The sequence below is a fragment of the Idiotropiscis lumnitzeri genome, chromosome 5 (assembly GCF_059441095.1).
Source record: "Idiotropiscis lumnitzeri isolate Australia: NSW breed Sydney's pygmy pipehorse chromosome 5, RoL_Ilum_1.0, whole genome shotgun sequence".
NCBI classification, from domain to species: Eukaryota; Metazoa; Chordata; class Actinopteri; order Syngnathiformes; family Syngnathidae; genus Idiotropiscis; species Idiotropiscis lumnitzeri.
The window spans coordinates 29,360,475-29,375,239 of NC_142395.1; the positions used below are offsets into that span (position 1 = coordinate 29,360,475).

At 41.2% G+C, this 14,765-nt stretch overlaps 3 protein-coding genes across 3 annotated transcripts in view; 2 read left to right on the top strand and 1 right to left on the bottom strand.

Annotated features, from left to right (window-relative positions):
- The first annotated feature begins 1,214 nt into the window (after window positions 1-1,214).
- hdc (histidine decarboxylase) lies at window positions 1,215-7,025 on the top strand. Its single transcript, XM_088296990.1, has 12 exons — window positions 1,215-1,242; window positions 1,302-1,474; window positions 1,565-1,678; window positions 3,042-3,164; window positions 3,236-3,373; window positions 3,446-3,589; window positions 4,303-4,369; window positions 4,459-4,621; window positions 4,731-4,821; window positions 4,898-4,996; window positions 5,814-5,915; window positions 6,182-7,025. Exons 1-12 carry the CDS (start codon window positions 1,215-1,217, stop codon window positions 6,923-6,925), a joined length of 1,986 nt encoding a protein of 661 aa, XP_088153116.1. The 3' UTR covers window positions 6,926-7,025.
- A 335-nt stretch (window positions 7,026-7,360) lies between these two features.
- LOC148337608 (long-chain fatty acid transport protein 2-like) lies at window positions 7,361-14,704 on the bottom strand. The gene is made up of 10 exons (XM_088296988.1): window positions 14,188-14,704; window positions 12,970-13,179; window positions 12,726-12,884; window positions 11,823-11,947; window positions 11,511-11,705; window positions 11,350-11,440; window positions 11,075-11,273; window positions 9,252-9,349; window positions 8,833-8,963; window positions 7,361-7,893 (listed from the first exon to the last, which is right to left on the bottom strand). The coding sequence occupies exons 1-10, from the start codon at window positions 14,660-14,662 to the stop codon at window positions 7,720-7,722; spliced, it is 1,857 nt and encodes a 618-aa protein (XP_088153114.1). The 5' UTR covers window positions 14,663-14,704; the 3' UTR covers window positions 7,361-7,719.
- The window catches only part of gatm (glycine amidinotransferase (L-arginine:glycine amidinotransferase)), a 30,892-nt gene continuing 26,016 nt past the window's right edge, over window positions 9,890-14,765 (top strand). The window contains exon 1 of the mRNA XM_088296992.1: window positions 9,890-10,284. Within this exon, the coding sequence (XP_088153118.1) occupies window positions 10,222-10,284 (63 nt within the window). The 5' untranslated portion in view covers window positions 9,890-10,221. The remainder of the gene's footprint in view (window positions 10,285-14,765) is intronic.

Genomic DNA, 14,765 nt, shown 5'->3' on the forward strand with positions numbered 1-14,765 from the left:
CAACTTGGGACACATGGAGCCTAGATTGGACAATTCTGTATATGAAAGAGCTTTCATCAGGCTCAGACTTTCAGACATGAGGGCAGCAGTCGAGGACAATGGTTGCATTGTGCTCTGCTTCGTCATATTGTGATCCGAAAGGTTCATATATTTTGTGTCTTTCACAATTAACATTCACAGACATTTAGCATTCAATGAGAGTAAAAGCCTGCTTGATTAGATTTACAACCAGGGTCAGATGCATTTGGACAATATATCACACAGGCCTCTAATACATTTAAATGCAGTCCATTTTTAATGCGCACATGCTCCAGGTCGATTTTGAGAATAGCCTCATAATAATTATCAATGGCGAATTATGAACCACAGATCTTTTCAAAATGTCATAATAGCCTGTCTGACATTAATTGATGATAAGTCCATTACAGGTACGGGCAGCTGGTTTTGCAAGTGTAGATTTCAGTCCCACCTGTGTCAATGCACCCTCTGACCTCTGTATGACTTCTGTTCCTCGTGTTTAATATGTGCTCATCATTCTTTTGCCGTTTTACTCATTCACAACTGCTCTATGATGCTTCAAAGACCGAAACGTGCATGTTTCTGTCGGAACCTGTGAAAATGTGGTGGCAACACAGAACGGCTCTCAGGACTGTTTCAAGCTCATTTTTGTACGCTCACCACTCATCAGTGTTTTTTGTTAACTCAAGTAGAAATACAAAACATAGGTACAAGTAAAAATATCGACTGAATGTCGATACTCGCGTAAAAGTAACAAAAGTATTTTGCTGGAATCTATTTAAATAGAAACGAAAAGGTGGCAAAAGTACTCAAACGGAATTAAATTACAAGAAGACACACCGCTTGTTTATTTCTAATTTTTTTAGTTATTGTCACCTGCAATACACAATTCATTATGTTGTGTTCAATACTGAATATAGAAATCAACAAAATGAATAGATCATTCTAAAATAATACAGATTCATAAAGATGCACTCCATTAGAGAGTTAGGACAACAATTTGTGTGAAATTGGAGTCAGTGACTGACATCATGAAAGAACATTTTTCTTTGTTCTGTGTGAAATGCGTCACCAGATTAGGGCGTGCTCCCGCCAATAGCGTCTATATAGATGTGAGATGATCTCGACTATTCAACAAAGGCGGCTTCCCAGCAGCATCAGAAGCAACCAATCAAGAACCGCCCACTTCAATAAATATGCAGGCCGAGGAATACAATCGGCGAGGTAAATGACAAGTCACGCGTTGTCAATGCTTACGAGGCTAAATCTTTTCCTTTGACTAGGTAAGCAGTTGGTGGACTACATCACAAAGTACTTGAGCTCCATCCGGGAGAGAAGGGTGATTCCAGATGTAAAGCCGGGCTACATGAGGGAACTTCTGCCAGACGCCGCACCCGCAGAGTCCGAAGACTGGGAGAGAATCTTGGGTGACATCGAAAAGGTTATCATGCCGGGAGTAAGTTTTGATGCTGTCGTCATGTCATGTCAATTCACTCGGAATTCACCCGTGTTTTAAAAGCGGGGATTGTTCTGACGCTTTGTGCAGGTGGTCCACTGGCAGAGTCCTCAGATGCACGCCTACTACCCCAGTCTGACATCTTGGCCCTCCATGCTGGGGGACATGCTGGCCGACGCTATCAATTGTGTCGGCTTCACATGGGTGAGGCGAGAAAAAGAGAAAGAGGGAAGAAAGACGCCTTGTTCTAGAATTGGAGGACAATTTCAGCACAGAACGGAGAAATGTTTTAAGTTATCAAAAAAAATAGTTATTAAACGTTCTGTTCAACCGTTATACACTTTGTACATATTTGGTGAGATATTTTATTAGTCATCAAATTTTCGATGACTTTCATGATAAAAAAATATTCGTCAAATATTTCATCTTTGCTGAAAAAAAAAAGTCAAAGTAAGTCTTGTTTTGGGCAATTACTTGAGGACGGTGATGATTTATATTCACATTATGCTGTCTTTTGTCATTTTGGCACCTTAATGACGTATTTAAAAAATACCGTTAAGTAAATAAAGCTCCATTTTTAATGCAACTTTAATTTCGATATTAATCTAGTAACCGGGTTGCAAATTAATGCCAATATCTTTTTTTTTTTTTGCTAATATGGGTAATAAGCTTGCGTTGTTCCAGCCGTTGTCGCTTAAATCAGTCTATAAATAACTTAAATGTTTAACTTTGTAATCATTTCATGAAAAGCTCAGAGGTGGAATGCCAACATTCTCCATCGACTTTCATGCGTCCAAGTCAAACATTTTTTTCTGACGTTACGTTTGAATGAAGCAATGTCAGTTTCAATATATGCGAAGGTGCCAGATCTGTTTTCGTTGAGAAGATTTGAAAAGTTGCCTTCGGCACTTAACAAGGATCATTACCCGAATCCACACAAAACTAGGAATGAAGTTTGTTTTGTTATGACAATTTTTTTTTTATTAAACTAACCTCCCAAAGAAAGAATAAACGAGGGATCACGACAAAGTGAGTGGATCTCGATAAATAAACACAGTTTACGAATCATGAAGCAAAAAGGGAAAACAATACAAGATCTGACGGCCGACATCAAACGGCGCTCAAATTGCAAAAGAGACATTTCCTACGACGGTAAAATGAGTCCTTTCCAGCTCACTAATGCATCAAGCCTTTGTTCTCAGACGGTAATTTGAATTCACTCAGAAGACGAGTGGCAGTTGGCATCTGAGAGGGTCAAAATGAAATGAAATGAATCCATTGGAAACATTGGTGCCGGTTTACATCCGGCCCGTGATCCGGCATCCATCCAGGCGACAGCCGCAGAAAAGAAAAGTGAAAATAGAAAAGACAACGTCATTTAAGTGACATTGACTTTTTTTCCTCTTCCTCCCGATGGTTCAAAATGTTTTCGTATTAGGGTTGCGTGGTTGTTGAGAGACTCGACTTAATATCATAATATCGGAAATGGGACAGAAATTCTTCTTCAATGCGTCTCTGGTCTTGTTGTTGTTATTTTTAAATGTATTTATTTATTTATTTTGCTTAGGCCTCCAGTCCTGCATGCACAGAGTTAGAAATGAACGTGATGGACTGGCTTTGCAAAGCTTTAGGGCTTCCCCAATTCTTCCTCCATTACCACAGCGAGAGCCACGGAGGAGGAATAATACAGGTAGGCCGCATCACGAGGCATCGCAGAGCGACAGTTTGTATTTTTTATTTTTTATTTGTCTCGCCGAATAGAGCACCGTCAGTGAAAGCACACTCGTGGCTCTTCTGGCAGCCAGGAAAGACAAAATTCTGCAACTGCGGGCCGAGATGGACCAAGACATGGATGACTCTGTCCTGAATTCAACACTGGTGGCTTACGCTTCCGATCAGGTGAGCACTTGCACAGCAACGCCACTCGCCTCAATGAAAATCCAATCCCATCATGTTTTATTGTGTTTGCAGGCGCACTCCTCAGTGGAAAAGGCGGGTCAGATCTCTCTAGTGAAGATCCGGTTTCTTCCCACAGATGAGCATCTTTCCCTGAGAGGAGAGGTGTTGAAAACGGCCATACAAGAGGACAGGAGCAGAGGACTGGTCCCTTTTCTGGTATTGAAGGATAGCTTTGCTAGCACGATAGCGCATTTTCCGGACTATAAGCCGCTACTTTTTTGTAGATTCTGAAGCATGCGGCTAATACAACGTTGCTGCTTTTCTGTGGATTTTTCTTTCACCGATAGGGGGCGCTCTATAGTTCAGAAAATACGCGAAATAAATCTAGATTTTATTTTCCCTCTTGGGTCTGTTCTGTTTTAATTAGCAACTGTTTTAACAATCTGTTTATGTACCTTTATGTAATGATGGGTAAATGAAGCTTCGATTCTGCTTCATGAACCAGTTGTAGTATTTTTGGACTCCTGTAGATGGCACTCTCTGTTCAACATTGGGCTGACTTGCCATTTTTTCCAAACCCTTTATTTAAAGCAACAGTGCCATCTAGAGGACTCAACAAATACATCAGCTGGTCCGTGAAGCAAATTTGAAGCTTCATTTTCCCATCACTACCTTTATGTGCGTTCACATTACAAAATCACAAATTCACAAAACCTCATATTTTTTCAACATGGAAAACTGCGGCTTATATGCGGGTGTGCCTTATAGTCCATAAAATATGTTAGTTTGAACACAATGAATTCAGATATCAAGACTGTCGATTTGGAGTCGCTGTCCTCCACATCTGCAATCGTGATGTCAACACTACAGGATAGTCAGAAGCAGATTCATCCAATCGATAACTCACATATATTGTGTATTTTCCTCAGCTCTGTGCCACTTTGGGAACCACGGGAGTGTGTGCCTTTGACACTCTCTCCGAATTGGGACCAGTGTGTATGTTTTCATATTCGTCCTCCTGCATTCTTTAGTAGTGATTTTTTTTTTGTAGACTACGCGTTTATTTTATTTGCAACATTTTCCAGGTTCAGAAGAGGGACTATGGCTCCATGTGGATGCCGCGTACGCTGGCTCAGCCTACTTCTGTCCAGAGCTTCGCTGGTCCCTTGAAGGCATCGAATTTGCACACTCGTTTGTCTTCAACCCATCAAAATGGATGATGGTCCATTTCGACTGCACGGCTTTTTGGTGAATATATTTACATTTGTACTGCCTTCATTATTGGAGATGATTACAACATGCAACGCACTATAATTTGTCTTTACTAATCCTGAGGTTATTCCATGTTTGGGTCAAGGGTCAAGGACAAAGTCAAACTCCAGCAGACATTTAGTGTGGATCCACTTTATCTCAGACATGAAAACTCACAAGCAGCGACAGACTTCATGGTATGAATGAACACGTCGTGAACAATTTCATTCGGGTCTCTGCGTGCTCAATTTTTGTTTGTTTTTATGTGCGCAGCACTGGCAGATTCCACTGAGTCGTCGTTTTCGCTCTCTCAAGCTCTGGTTCGTCATGCGTTCATTTGGACTCAAAAATCTCCAGGGACATATCAGACACGTATGCTCAAGTTATTGTTTCCTACAGACATGCAAGTATCTTGGAGAAAAGTATCATATAAAGCAGTGGCGGGCCGTCAAGGCCTTCTCTGCTGGCCTAACAAATGATCATATTCTTCACATTGATGTCATATTATATCCTAGCGTTGTATTTTGAGGTGAGAGTTTTTATCCAATCAGAATTCCGCTAGCTCGTGTTGCCAGGCAGATTTCATAATACCAGTAGAGGGCACTATTCATCCGAGGCCTTCAGATGCAATCGTGGGGGCGTCTGTTCTGTCAAAGTCAATGGACTTTCTAATTTGATAGACAGTTGCGATAGCCAATCAGATCACAAGTTGGTTCCAGAAGGTGATGAACGCGTCTTGTGATTGGATACTCACTTGCGAGGGGGCAGGGCGATGTGAAATCAACACATCGTCGAAAATTTTAAATACATTCTTGCTTTTTTAAACCACAATGGCCGAAGGAGGGAAAAGTTTGGATTTAATTGCAGATGCACTTGCGACGCCATTTTCAAGACGGACCTTTCAAGAGAAGCGAGGTCATCCAACACTCACTCAGTCGTACGGAAGTGTCTTTCTGTATATTATTTGTCCAGCCGTGATGTCATGAAGGATGGCATTATGAGGGGGATTTACTCAAGCAGGACTAAGTCGTACTTGACTGAAGGCCCAGGTGTGAAATGCACGGCCCGCCACTGATATAAAGGTGTCAAGACATCCTACCTTTGTCCAGACACTTGATCAACATGATTGCATCACCGCTGGTTTTCAATAGCAAACTGTCAATTTAATACTTTTTTCCCCCCCTTTCAGGGTATTGAGATGGCAAAGCTCTTGGAGTCTCTGATAAGAAAGGACCCAAACTTTGAGATTCCTGCAAAGAGATACCTCGGCCTGGTTGTTTTCTGTCTCAAGGTCGGAAGCTCCCATTTGGGATTAAAGCAGTAATCTATCAACATGATTCGTTAACTTAAGTTCTGTCTGTGGAGCGGCAACGGCTAATCATTGTTTAGATGTACAAACATCCCAGGCACACCTTGTTCAAAGGTGGGTCAATGTGTTCTTTTTATCACCTCCAGGTGAAGGACAGCGTGATTGTAATCAGAAACCTTGAACCGATGAAGAGATTATTTTTTTTTTTTTAACGATTTGCGGCCCTGCTGTTCTCATTTCTCTTGCAGAAAGGTAACGCTTTAACCCAGGAGCTGCTGAGGAGGCTGACCCGTTCTGGCGCCATGTACCTCATTCCTGCGGACATTCACACCAAACGCATCATTCGATTCACGGTGACTTCACAGCACACCACAGCTGACGACATCCGCAAAGACTGGAGCACGATCTCCAAAATAGCTTCGAATCTCCTCGCCGAAACACGGGCTCTCGATAGCGCCGAGACGTTAGGAGGCAAGATGAAAGCCGATGATGACAACAGGGCTGTCCGAGCGCAGGCGACTGACGAGACCAAGCAAACTTTGGACAAGGCCCAAGTGGAGCTTTGGATTGACAAAGCTTGGAATCAGTCCAGGAGACCCATGCGCTCACTGAGCTGCAACAGCGAGCCTCTGCCCTTCAGTCATCTCAGTCTAAGAACTGGCTACGCCTTTGAAGCAAAACTGAGCCCTCAAGATGAAGTCGGCCATCCAACGTTGGCAACGACCGCAGGAAAGATGGCCGAGATGCCTTCTAATATTGCCGGAAAGCAAATCCTGAAAAAGCTGACCAAGGTCAAAAGTGTTCCAAGTTTCTGCAATCAGTGGGCGAAGGGTGCTCACCACCAGGTTTGCTGCCCTCTAAAAGTCTCTCCGGATCCAAAACATTCGACCTCCACCTGTAGAAGACTAAACTGTATGCCGTCTTTGCCCATTACCAACACATCGGCCTCGCCGACTTCCATGGAAACGACTCCTGCTCCTAAACTCTTGTAACTGTGGCGGTTTCGTGAGTTGGGAAAACAAAATTCCCAACATGCGGTACGCAGGCACCCTCTAGTTGTATGTGAAAGGATCGCTTCATTAAATGTTCAAACTGTGCATCAAATAACAGTGGCTTCATTATTTTTTTTTTTATTCCAATATACTACTTTTGTTAAGGTCAGTTCAGTTGTTTTTACCGCATTTTCCGGACTATAACTTTTTTCCTCGATTTTGAAGCATGCCGCTAATACAACGGGGCGGCTTTTCTGTGGATTTTTCTTTCACCGCTAGGTGAAATCAAAGGAGCTGAAATGGTGAAATACGTTGAACTGTCCATCACCACAATCGTGTACGACATACTTTTCAGTCTTTTCACCTTTCCAGCAATTATCTTCAAACGTGTCTAATGTATTTCGAAACACATTTCTGAATTCACAGTTGACGGTCTTAATGATGTGAAATGCATTTTAATTGAATCGTGGCAGTGAATGTACAATGTTAATATTCAAACAGCGGAATAACACAAAATAGACTTTTTAAGGAATAAAACATCTGCCTTGGTCAAGATGGTGATACTTGGACAGCCAAGTATATTTTTAGTAGTCGTACTGAAGTTTCAGATCTCCAAGTTAAGGCATATTTTATGACACTTTTAACAAAATAAACAAAGCATTCGATTTTAAAATGTTCATCAAGACAAAAACAACAGGAAATCTTGTATGCTTTGCAATGAAAAAAATTCCGAATCACTTTGTGGCTTGTTCTATAGATTTCACAGCTGTTTGATTAATGGAGACGAAAGTGATTTACAGTTTGATTCTTCCCTCTGCTATGGAGTTGAACGTCTCCCGCGTCATGGGGATGTAGCCTTGATTGTCCTCCAGAATAAGCAAACGATCCTGGATGACGTCAGGGTTGAAGCCCTCCTCAGCCAGTTTCACTTTCATCTGCTTGAACGTTCCGGTCACCTGCAATGCACTCTGCGGGAAAATACAGAAATGTAGAATTTTACAATGTATTTTTTGAGCTGTCCTCATTAGCGAAGATAATTTACAAGTCATGGCAATAATACCGTAATTTCCGGACTATAAGGTGCACCTCTATATAAACCAAAGCAACTCTATTTTGGAAAAAAAAAAAAAACGATAAACAAGCCGCACCAGGCTATCAGTTGCGGTTTTCTATGTTGAAAAAATGAGTTGTTTATTGCATGTACAGAACAATTTTGTACTGTGAATGCACATAAAGGTACAGAAACAGATTGTTAAAACAGTGCCTTTTAACACGGCAACAACTTTGCTCATTAAAACAGAACAGACCCGAGAGAGGGAAAAAAAAATCAACATCTATTTAGCATATTTTCTGAACTATAGCGCGCCCCCTACTGGGGAAAGAAAAATCCACAGAAAAGCCGCACAGTGGTATTAGCCGCATGGTTCAAAATTGAGGAAAAAACTAGCGGCTTATCGTCTGGAAAATACGGTAGCTATCTCTTCGCTCATTCACCGTGAGCCCAAGTAAGATGAATTTACTTTTTGACTTCTATACCCGTCAATGGCAGCGAATGTCTTCAAACATGTGGCATGCAACTTGATTTACTTGCGTTCTTCTCAGTGGAGGCACATCTAAATTCATTAAAGAGGGAAATTATGTTTGTAAGAGGGAAATTATTTTTGTGTGCAGTTTTTTTTTATTGTGCCAATTTATCAAAGCAGGGATTGCATACAAGTGGAAACAAATCTTCTGTGTTTAACTACATTTAGAATACATGCATTTTTGTTTTTTACTTTCACTGTACCTTCACCAGTTGAATAAGTACTTGTTTTTACTCGTGTGAATACTTCTACTTAAGTCGAGTGTGAGTATTTCTGCCACCTCTGTATGTAATTTATATTGTCTATTGACGGGATGTGATTTACCTGAATGCGAATGAAGCGTGGTCTTGCGTAGCTTGGAAGGAAGCTTTTGACATGCTGATACACAGCTTTCCCATCAAAGTCCATATTTTCTTTAAGGGTCAGCGCTGCCATTCCAATCCTTCCCTCGTGTCCTAATAGTAAAAATAGAAGCTCATGTTCATACCAAAGTAGCATACATGAAACGAATAAAGGTTGCATGTGTAACAAATGTGTTTTCAAATTGACTTTTAAATTATCTTTGTCTAGTCACAATTCCCAGTAAGACATGGTTCATGGCTAGATTCATCAATAATTGAACAAAGGCCAAATTGAGGTTAAAGAGGCACTAGAAGGGCTTGATTAGAACACAATATTAGCATAAAAATAAGCAAAGCCAACAGATATGTTTTAGCAATTGGATGATAATGATGTAATATTACCTGGCACCTTCACACCGTAGACATTAACCTCTTCGATGCAGTCCACCATGAGCAAATGATCAGCTATCTCCGTGGTGGCCACATTTTCTCCTTTCCATCTGAAATTCATTCCAAAACATGCACTGAACAAAAGGAGCATAGGGAGTAAGAAGCTAATGTTTACTTTATTACCATGATTACTCGACAGGAGCAAAGTGGAACAAACCAACTTTAGGTGATTTTAATAAGAACAAAGATATTGTGGTACCTTGAGATATAACAGACCCACCAAGATACAAGCAGTCACAGTGAGACATTTGTTACCTGTGATTTGAAAGTCCAGAAAAAAAAAGAGAAAAAAGTATTCAGAAATTATTAAGATTAAGACATTGATCCTACTGCCATGTCCCGCTAATCTATTTTTAGCCTAGTCGCGTGAGGTGCGAAGGGAAAGTGTGGCGCTGGCAGGTGGAAGCTCCGCCTCCACGTTCTCGACCATCCAATCACGATGTAAATGTGTTTGCTTGAAATTGAATACCATTTATTTACGTAAAAAAATTACTATCTACACTATGTGTGACATTTATTAAATTTGAACAACTCTTCAATTAAGACCACGAATGATGAATGTGGAAGATTTCGAAACATGGCGGAAGTTCCGTGACACTTCCGGCCAATCACATTCAGCCAGTCACCGATGCAACCTGCAGGTCGTCGTGTCGGAAAAAGGTGCATTTTTGACGAGGATTGGCAAGCTTGTGTTCGAGACATAGTGCAGTCGTGATTTGAACTAGACTCGTGACTCAATTACAGTCAATAGAGCAAAGTCAATACAGTTTGTGTCGATTTTATAACTTGCTTTCAACGCCATGCACACAGCATATAGACGTGCGCTCCTGTCCATGCATGTAAAAAGTGGACAAACAACGTAGGACAAAATAATCGTTGTGGTCTCTGTGCCTCGGGACTTGGACAACACATCCAGCTTCTAATGCGACCCAAAAAGGAGCAGGCAACACGAGCAGAGCGGGGAAGTCGGAACTTGGCATGGCTGGTAAGTATATTGACTTGTTTATAGCTGTTGAATCAAGTTAGCAATAGTATTTAGCATTAGCCACAGTTTTAGCAAAACCTTTGGCCACCTGATTAACTAGAGTTGTTCATGCATTTCTTGGGTGTCTGAGAAAATGTTGTAAACATTACATGTCATATTTAATTATTCATCAACATATCTTGAAGATGTTTTGTGTTTGAATATTTTTTTTCCTCATACATTTCAAAGCGTGTCAATTATACAATGATTTGTGTATTCCATATCCCAGCAAATAGCGGCAGTCGACTATAGAGTAAAGTTGCTTAAATGGATATATTTCTCCTTTTTCTTTTCAAGCTAGCTGATAGGTCCCAATAGTCTGATAGCGTAAAAAGGCGGGCTGCCCAAGTCCGGTCCTCGAGAGCCCCTTTCCAGCGTGTTTTACATGTTTCCCTCCTCGCGCACGCCTGATTCAAAGGATCATCTAATTGCAAGCTTTGCAATACAATACAATACAACTTTATTTATATAGCGCATTTCACAACAGCTGGAGCTGTAACAAAGCGCTTTCGCCGATGGTACCAAAAATAAAATAAAAAAATTGCAGAAGGCTATTAATGATCTTGATTCCTGGTGTAAAGCCTAGTTATTACAATTTTCTTTGAAGTACAATATTATAGTGTAATATTTCCATTATTAAAAAACAAATTACAAAAATGCTGTTGCTTTTTGGGGGGCAGCTTCATAAAATTGAAGGTGTATCTCAAAGCACCACTGCATAAGATATCCCAAGTTTATTTCAATCACTGACCTGAAAGTGTCTCCGATACGGTCTTGAAAGAAGACAAAACCCTGGTGGTCTATTCGGAGAAGATCGCCGCTGTTAAAGTAGATGTCTCCCTTCACAAACACATCCCTTAGCTTCTTCTTCTCAGTCTGCTGCTTGTTTTTGGCGTAGCCTGAGAAGGGAGTTCGTACACCAATCTTGGACACCAACAGGCCAGTTTCTCCTTTGGTTGAAAGTGAAATGTTTTTAGAAAGATATGTAGGTTGTGAGAAGGACTTTCAATTTTTGTAAGCATGGACCTCTGGGCACTTCAATGCAAAATCCTCTGGAGTCTCTAACCGGCTCCTCTTTCTCTGTGTCGTACCTTATGAGGGCGTAGGGGCAGCCCATCTGGAAGAAAAAACCCAAAACAAAACATGTATTTCTGACTTTGTCTGACTCTGATTTTATGACATCTTACTTTGTGGAGGAAATTCTCTTTGCCAATTGCTCCAATTTTCCCTGTGTAATTGACAAAGCCAACATTTCCTTCCGTGGCTCCGTAGCACTCGCAGATGCAAACATTCCCAAACCGTTGCAAAAAATCAGCCCACGTATCCGCTCGTATCCCGTTTCCCATAGCGAGTCTGACTTTATGATCTTTGTCATTGTTGCTCTAGAGGGGAGAGAATGACACAGGAGTGTTGAAAAGCCATGTCGCATTTTCAACAATAACGACGACACTGGAGTGTTACAATGACAATAAAGGGATTTCTATTTCTATTTCTATTACCTGTGGTGTGTTGCAGAGGTATCGCATAATCTCACCGATGTACTGAATAACCGTAACATTGTACTTCCTGCAGTCATTCCAGAAGTTTGATGCAGAGAATTTGCGTTTTAATACAACGGTGATACCTGGAGATGAAGAAGTGCGCGTTGAATTGACATCATGGCAAGTAAACCTCCTTACGGTTTACATTGGGACTTTGAAATACAAACAGTGAAGATCAGAGGCAAACTGCTTGTTGATTGAGGTGATAAACTTGTTGGCTTATCCTATAATAAACTCAGTGTCAATGTCAGAATGTAGCAGGTGTTTTGTCACGACAAAATGCATTTGGCGTACGTTGGAACATCCGAGTTTGAACATCCTAAAGGTTGCCCAATTTGGAAATTCATCAAAATTTGGGGGAAAAATTACACCCCAAAAACTTTGAAGTCAAACATTCATCATGCACGCCTGTATATTGTCCAAAGAGTCAGGTTAGACATCGTTTAAAGTTTTAAAATAAAGGGGCATTAACAGAAGTAAACCAGGAATTGACTCATTTGGAGGTTGACTCTCAACTCATTCACTACCAGCCGAGTAAAAAGAAAATAAAAAAAAAAGGATCTTTGGCGTCTTTAGCCGTCAATGGCAGTAAATGAGTTCATAAGAAATATACTGTAGATACAGTCAAATATCAATGACAATTCATATACATGCTACTTTTAACATTCCGTGTACTGTTAACTTATTTACTGCCATTGACGGCTAAAGACGTCAAAAATCCCTTTTTTTTTTTTAACTTGGCTGGACTCAGAACAGACAATTTGAAATCCCATTGTTTCCTGTGTGAAAAAAAATGCTGCAAAGACCAAATTCGCTTCTGTTTACGACTTGAGATCCAACTTTTAATGTTCGGCTGGTTACCTCTTTCAATGGCTCCACACAATCCCATAAGAAAGCCGGAACTGTGGTAAAGCGGCAGATAGATGTAGATGACATCATCCGAGCGTACGCCAGCAACTGACTGAAGAAAACTTGCCATCCATATCCTATCGTGGTTAATGACCGCTGCCTTAGGAAGCCCTACATAATGTCATCGCAAATTAAGGAACATTTTCGAAAATTCACGCACATTAGATGAGAAGCTCTGACAGCAAAAGCATTTGACCTGTGGTTCCTGAGGTGTAAATGTAGAGGCCGGGGCTCTTGATGTTAATGTTGGCCCTCAGCTGAGGTGACTGAGGTTGGTCGGAGGCCTGGCGAATCTTGTCCGAGAGACACTCGATGCCCTCTGACTCTTCGCCCTCGCCAAGGATGAACACGCGGACCCCCTGCTGCTTCAGGCTTGGCAACACCTCCTCGACGGCCTCTCGTAATTCTGGGACAATACAAAATTATACGAGGGCAATATAACAATACAAGTAGGTTTGAAATTCATGTGTGACCTTGGAATCTTAGCTCTGGAATTCAACTGGCATCCTAACTTGAATGTTGTGTCATGACAGAAAGCTGTTACTGAAATATTTTTAGCCATGTCCAACAGTGGTTGTCAAACTGAGAATCATCAATCTAGACAAGAGCAGGAATGAGAAGTTTAAATAGACGGATACACAATTTTTCATTAGCGCTATTGGGGGTCACATAAAGGGACCACACACTGATGTATGCGAAAAATGCAATTTTAAATATAGCCAAAATATATAGTGAAAATCTGTTACAAAAAAACAAAACAGGAATGAATTGGGAGTATTGGTGGGCTAAATCTCCAAAATGTGTTTGCCGCCTTAATTAAAAAAAAAAAAAAAAAAGGTTAAAACTTAAAAATCCACGAACAGATAAATCCGGGTGTGCTGAACCGCAGTGATCCAGTGTAGTAGTGGAAACATGATTATAATCCCCATCACACAACTCTGAAAATTGTATTTATTTTTGTTAATTGAGGGGCCACTCAGAGTGTTGCGAGTCGCCAGTTGCATACCACTGATTGAGAGGATGAGGGAAAAAAGTGAGCTACATGGATTAGCTGAAATGACAGAGATTTATTATTTTTTTCCCTATGTTTTCTGCCACAATAGTGTGTCACTCAAACCAAGGAAACCCTTTTACTCATATGATTGAAAACAAAAACCAATAAAGATTTTCACGTTTTATTATATTGTTCCTGACAACTTAGCATATTGTAGCTAACACAACTTGTATGCTCTCTTGAGAAAAAAAACTCTTAACATCATTAACATATAACTCTATTACTGTAATTTCAGCAATACTAAAATAAAACAAAAACTAGAAATCATAAAATACACATTTTAGCAACACTTTTCCGAATCGCTTGTCCCGTGTCGGTGCATGCTGGGAGTTGTAGTCGTGACGGGTTGTTCCTGCTTACCAGCTGCAGCGAGCAGAATCTTGGCGTCACAACACGAGAAGCAGTGCAGCAGAGATTTGGAGCGGATGTTGTAGTTGAGCAGAGCTGCGGTACATCCCAACTTGGCCAAACCGAGCCACAGCCACACGAAGAGCGGCTCGTTGCCCACAAACAGAGCCGCCGTGTCCCCCGGCTTGAGGAGGCTCGACAGGGCTGCGGCCACGCGGTTGCTCTCTTGGTCGGCTTGTCTGTACGTGAAGCTGCTCTCATCGAACACTAGAAACTTCTTGTTCGGCTGTTTGGACACCTTGTCCAGGAAACAGTCGAGAATGCTGTAAAATGGTTTCTTCGTCGAGAATCTCATCACCTGCCTGGCGATTTGAATGACAGAGAATGCATAACGCAGATCGTGCAAAAAGTACGGATTTCGCCAGTAAAAGAGCAGCGGAACGATGGCCAAGCCTGCCAAAAACGTGTAGAAAATATAGGCAAGCATGCTGATCAAGTGGAGAATGTTTATTTGAGCAGTAACAGATGAGCATAAGAAAAGTGGACTGTTTACGCCCATTGAACTTTCACACTATTCCCCTCCCCACTCC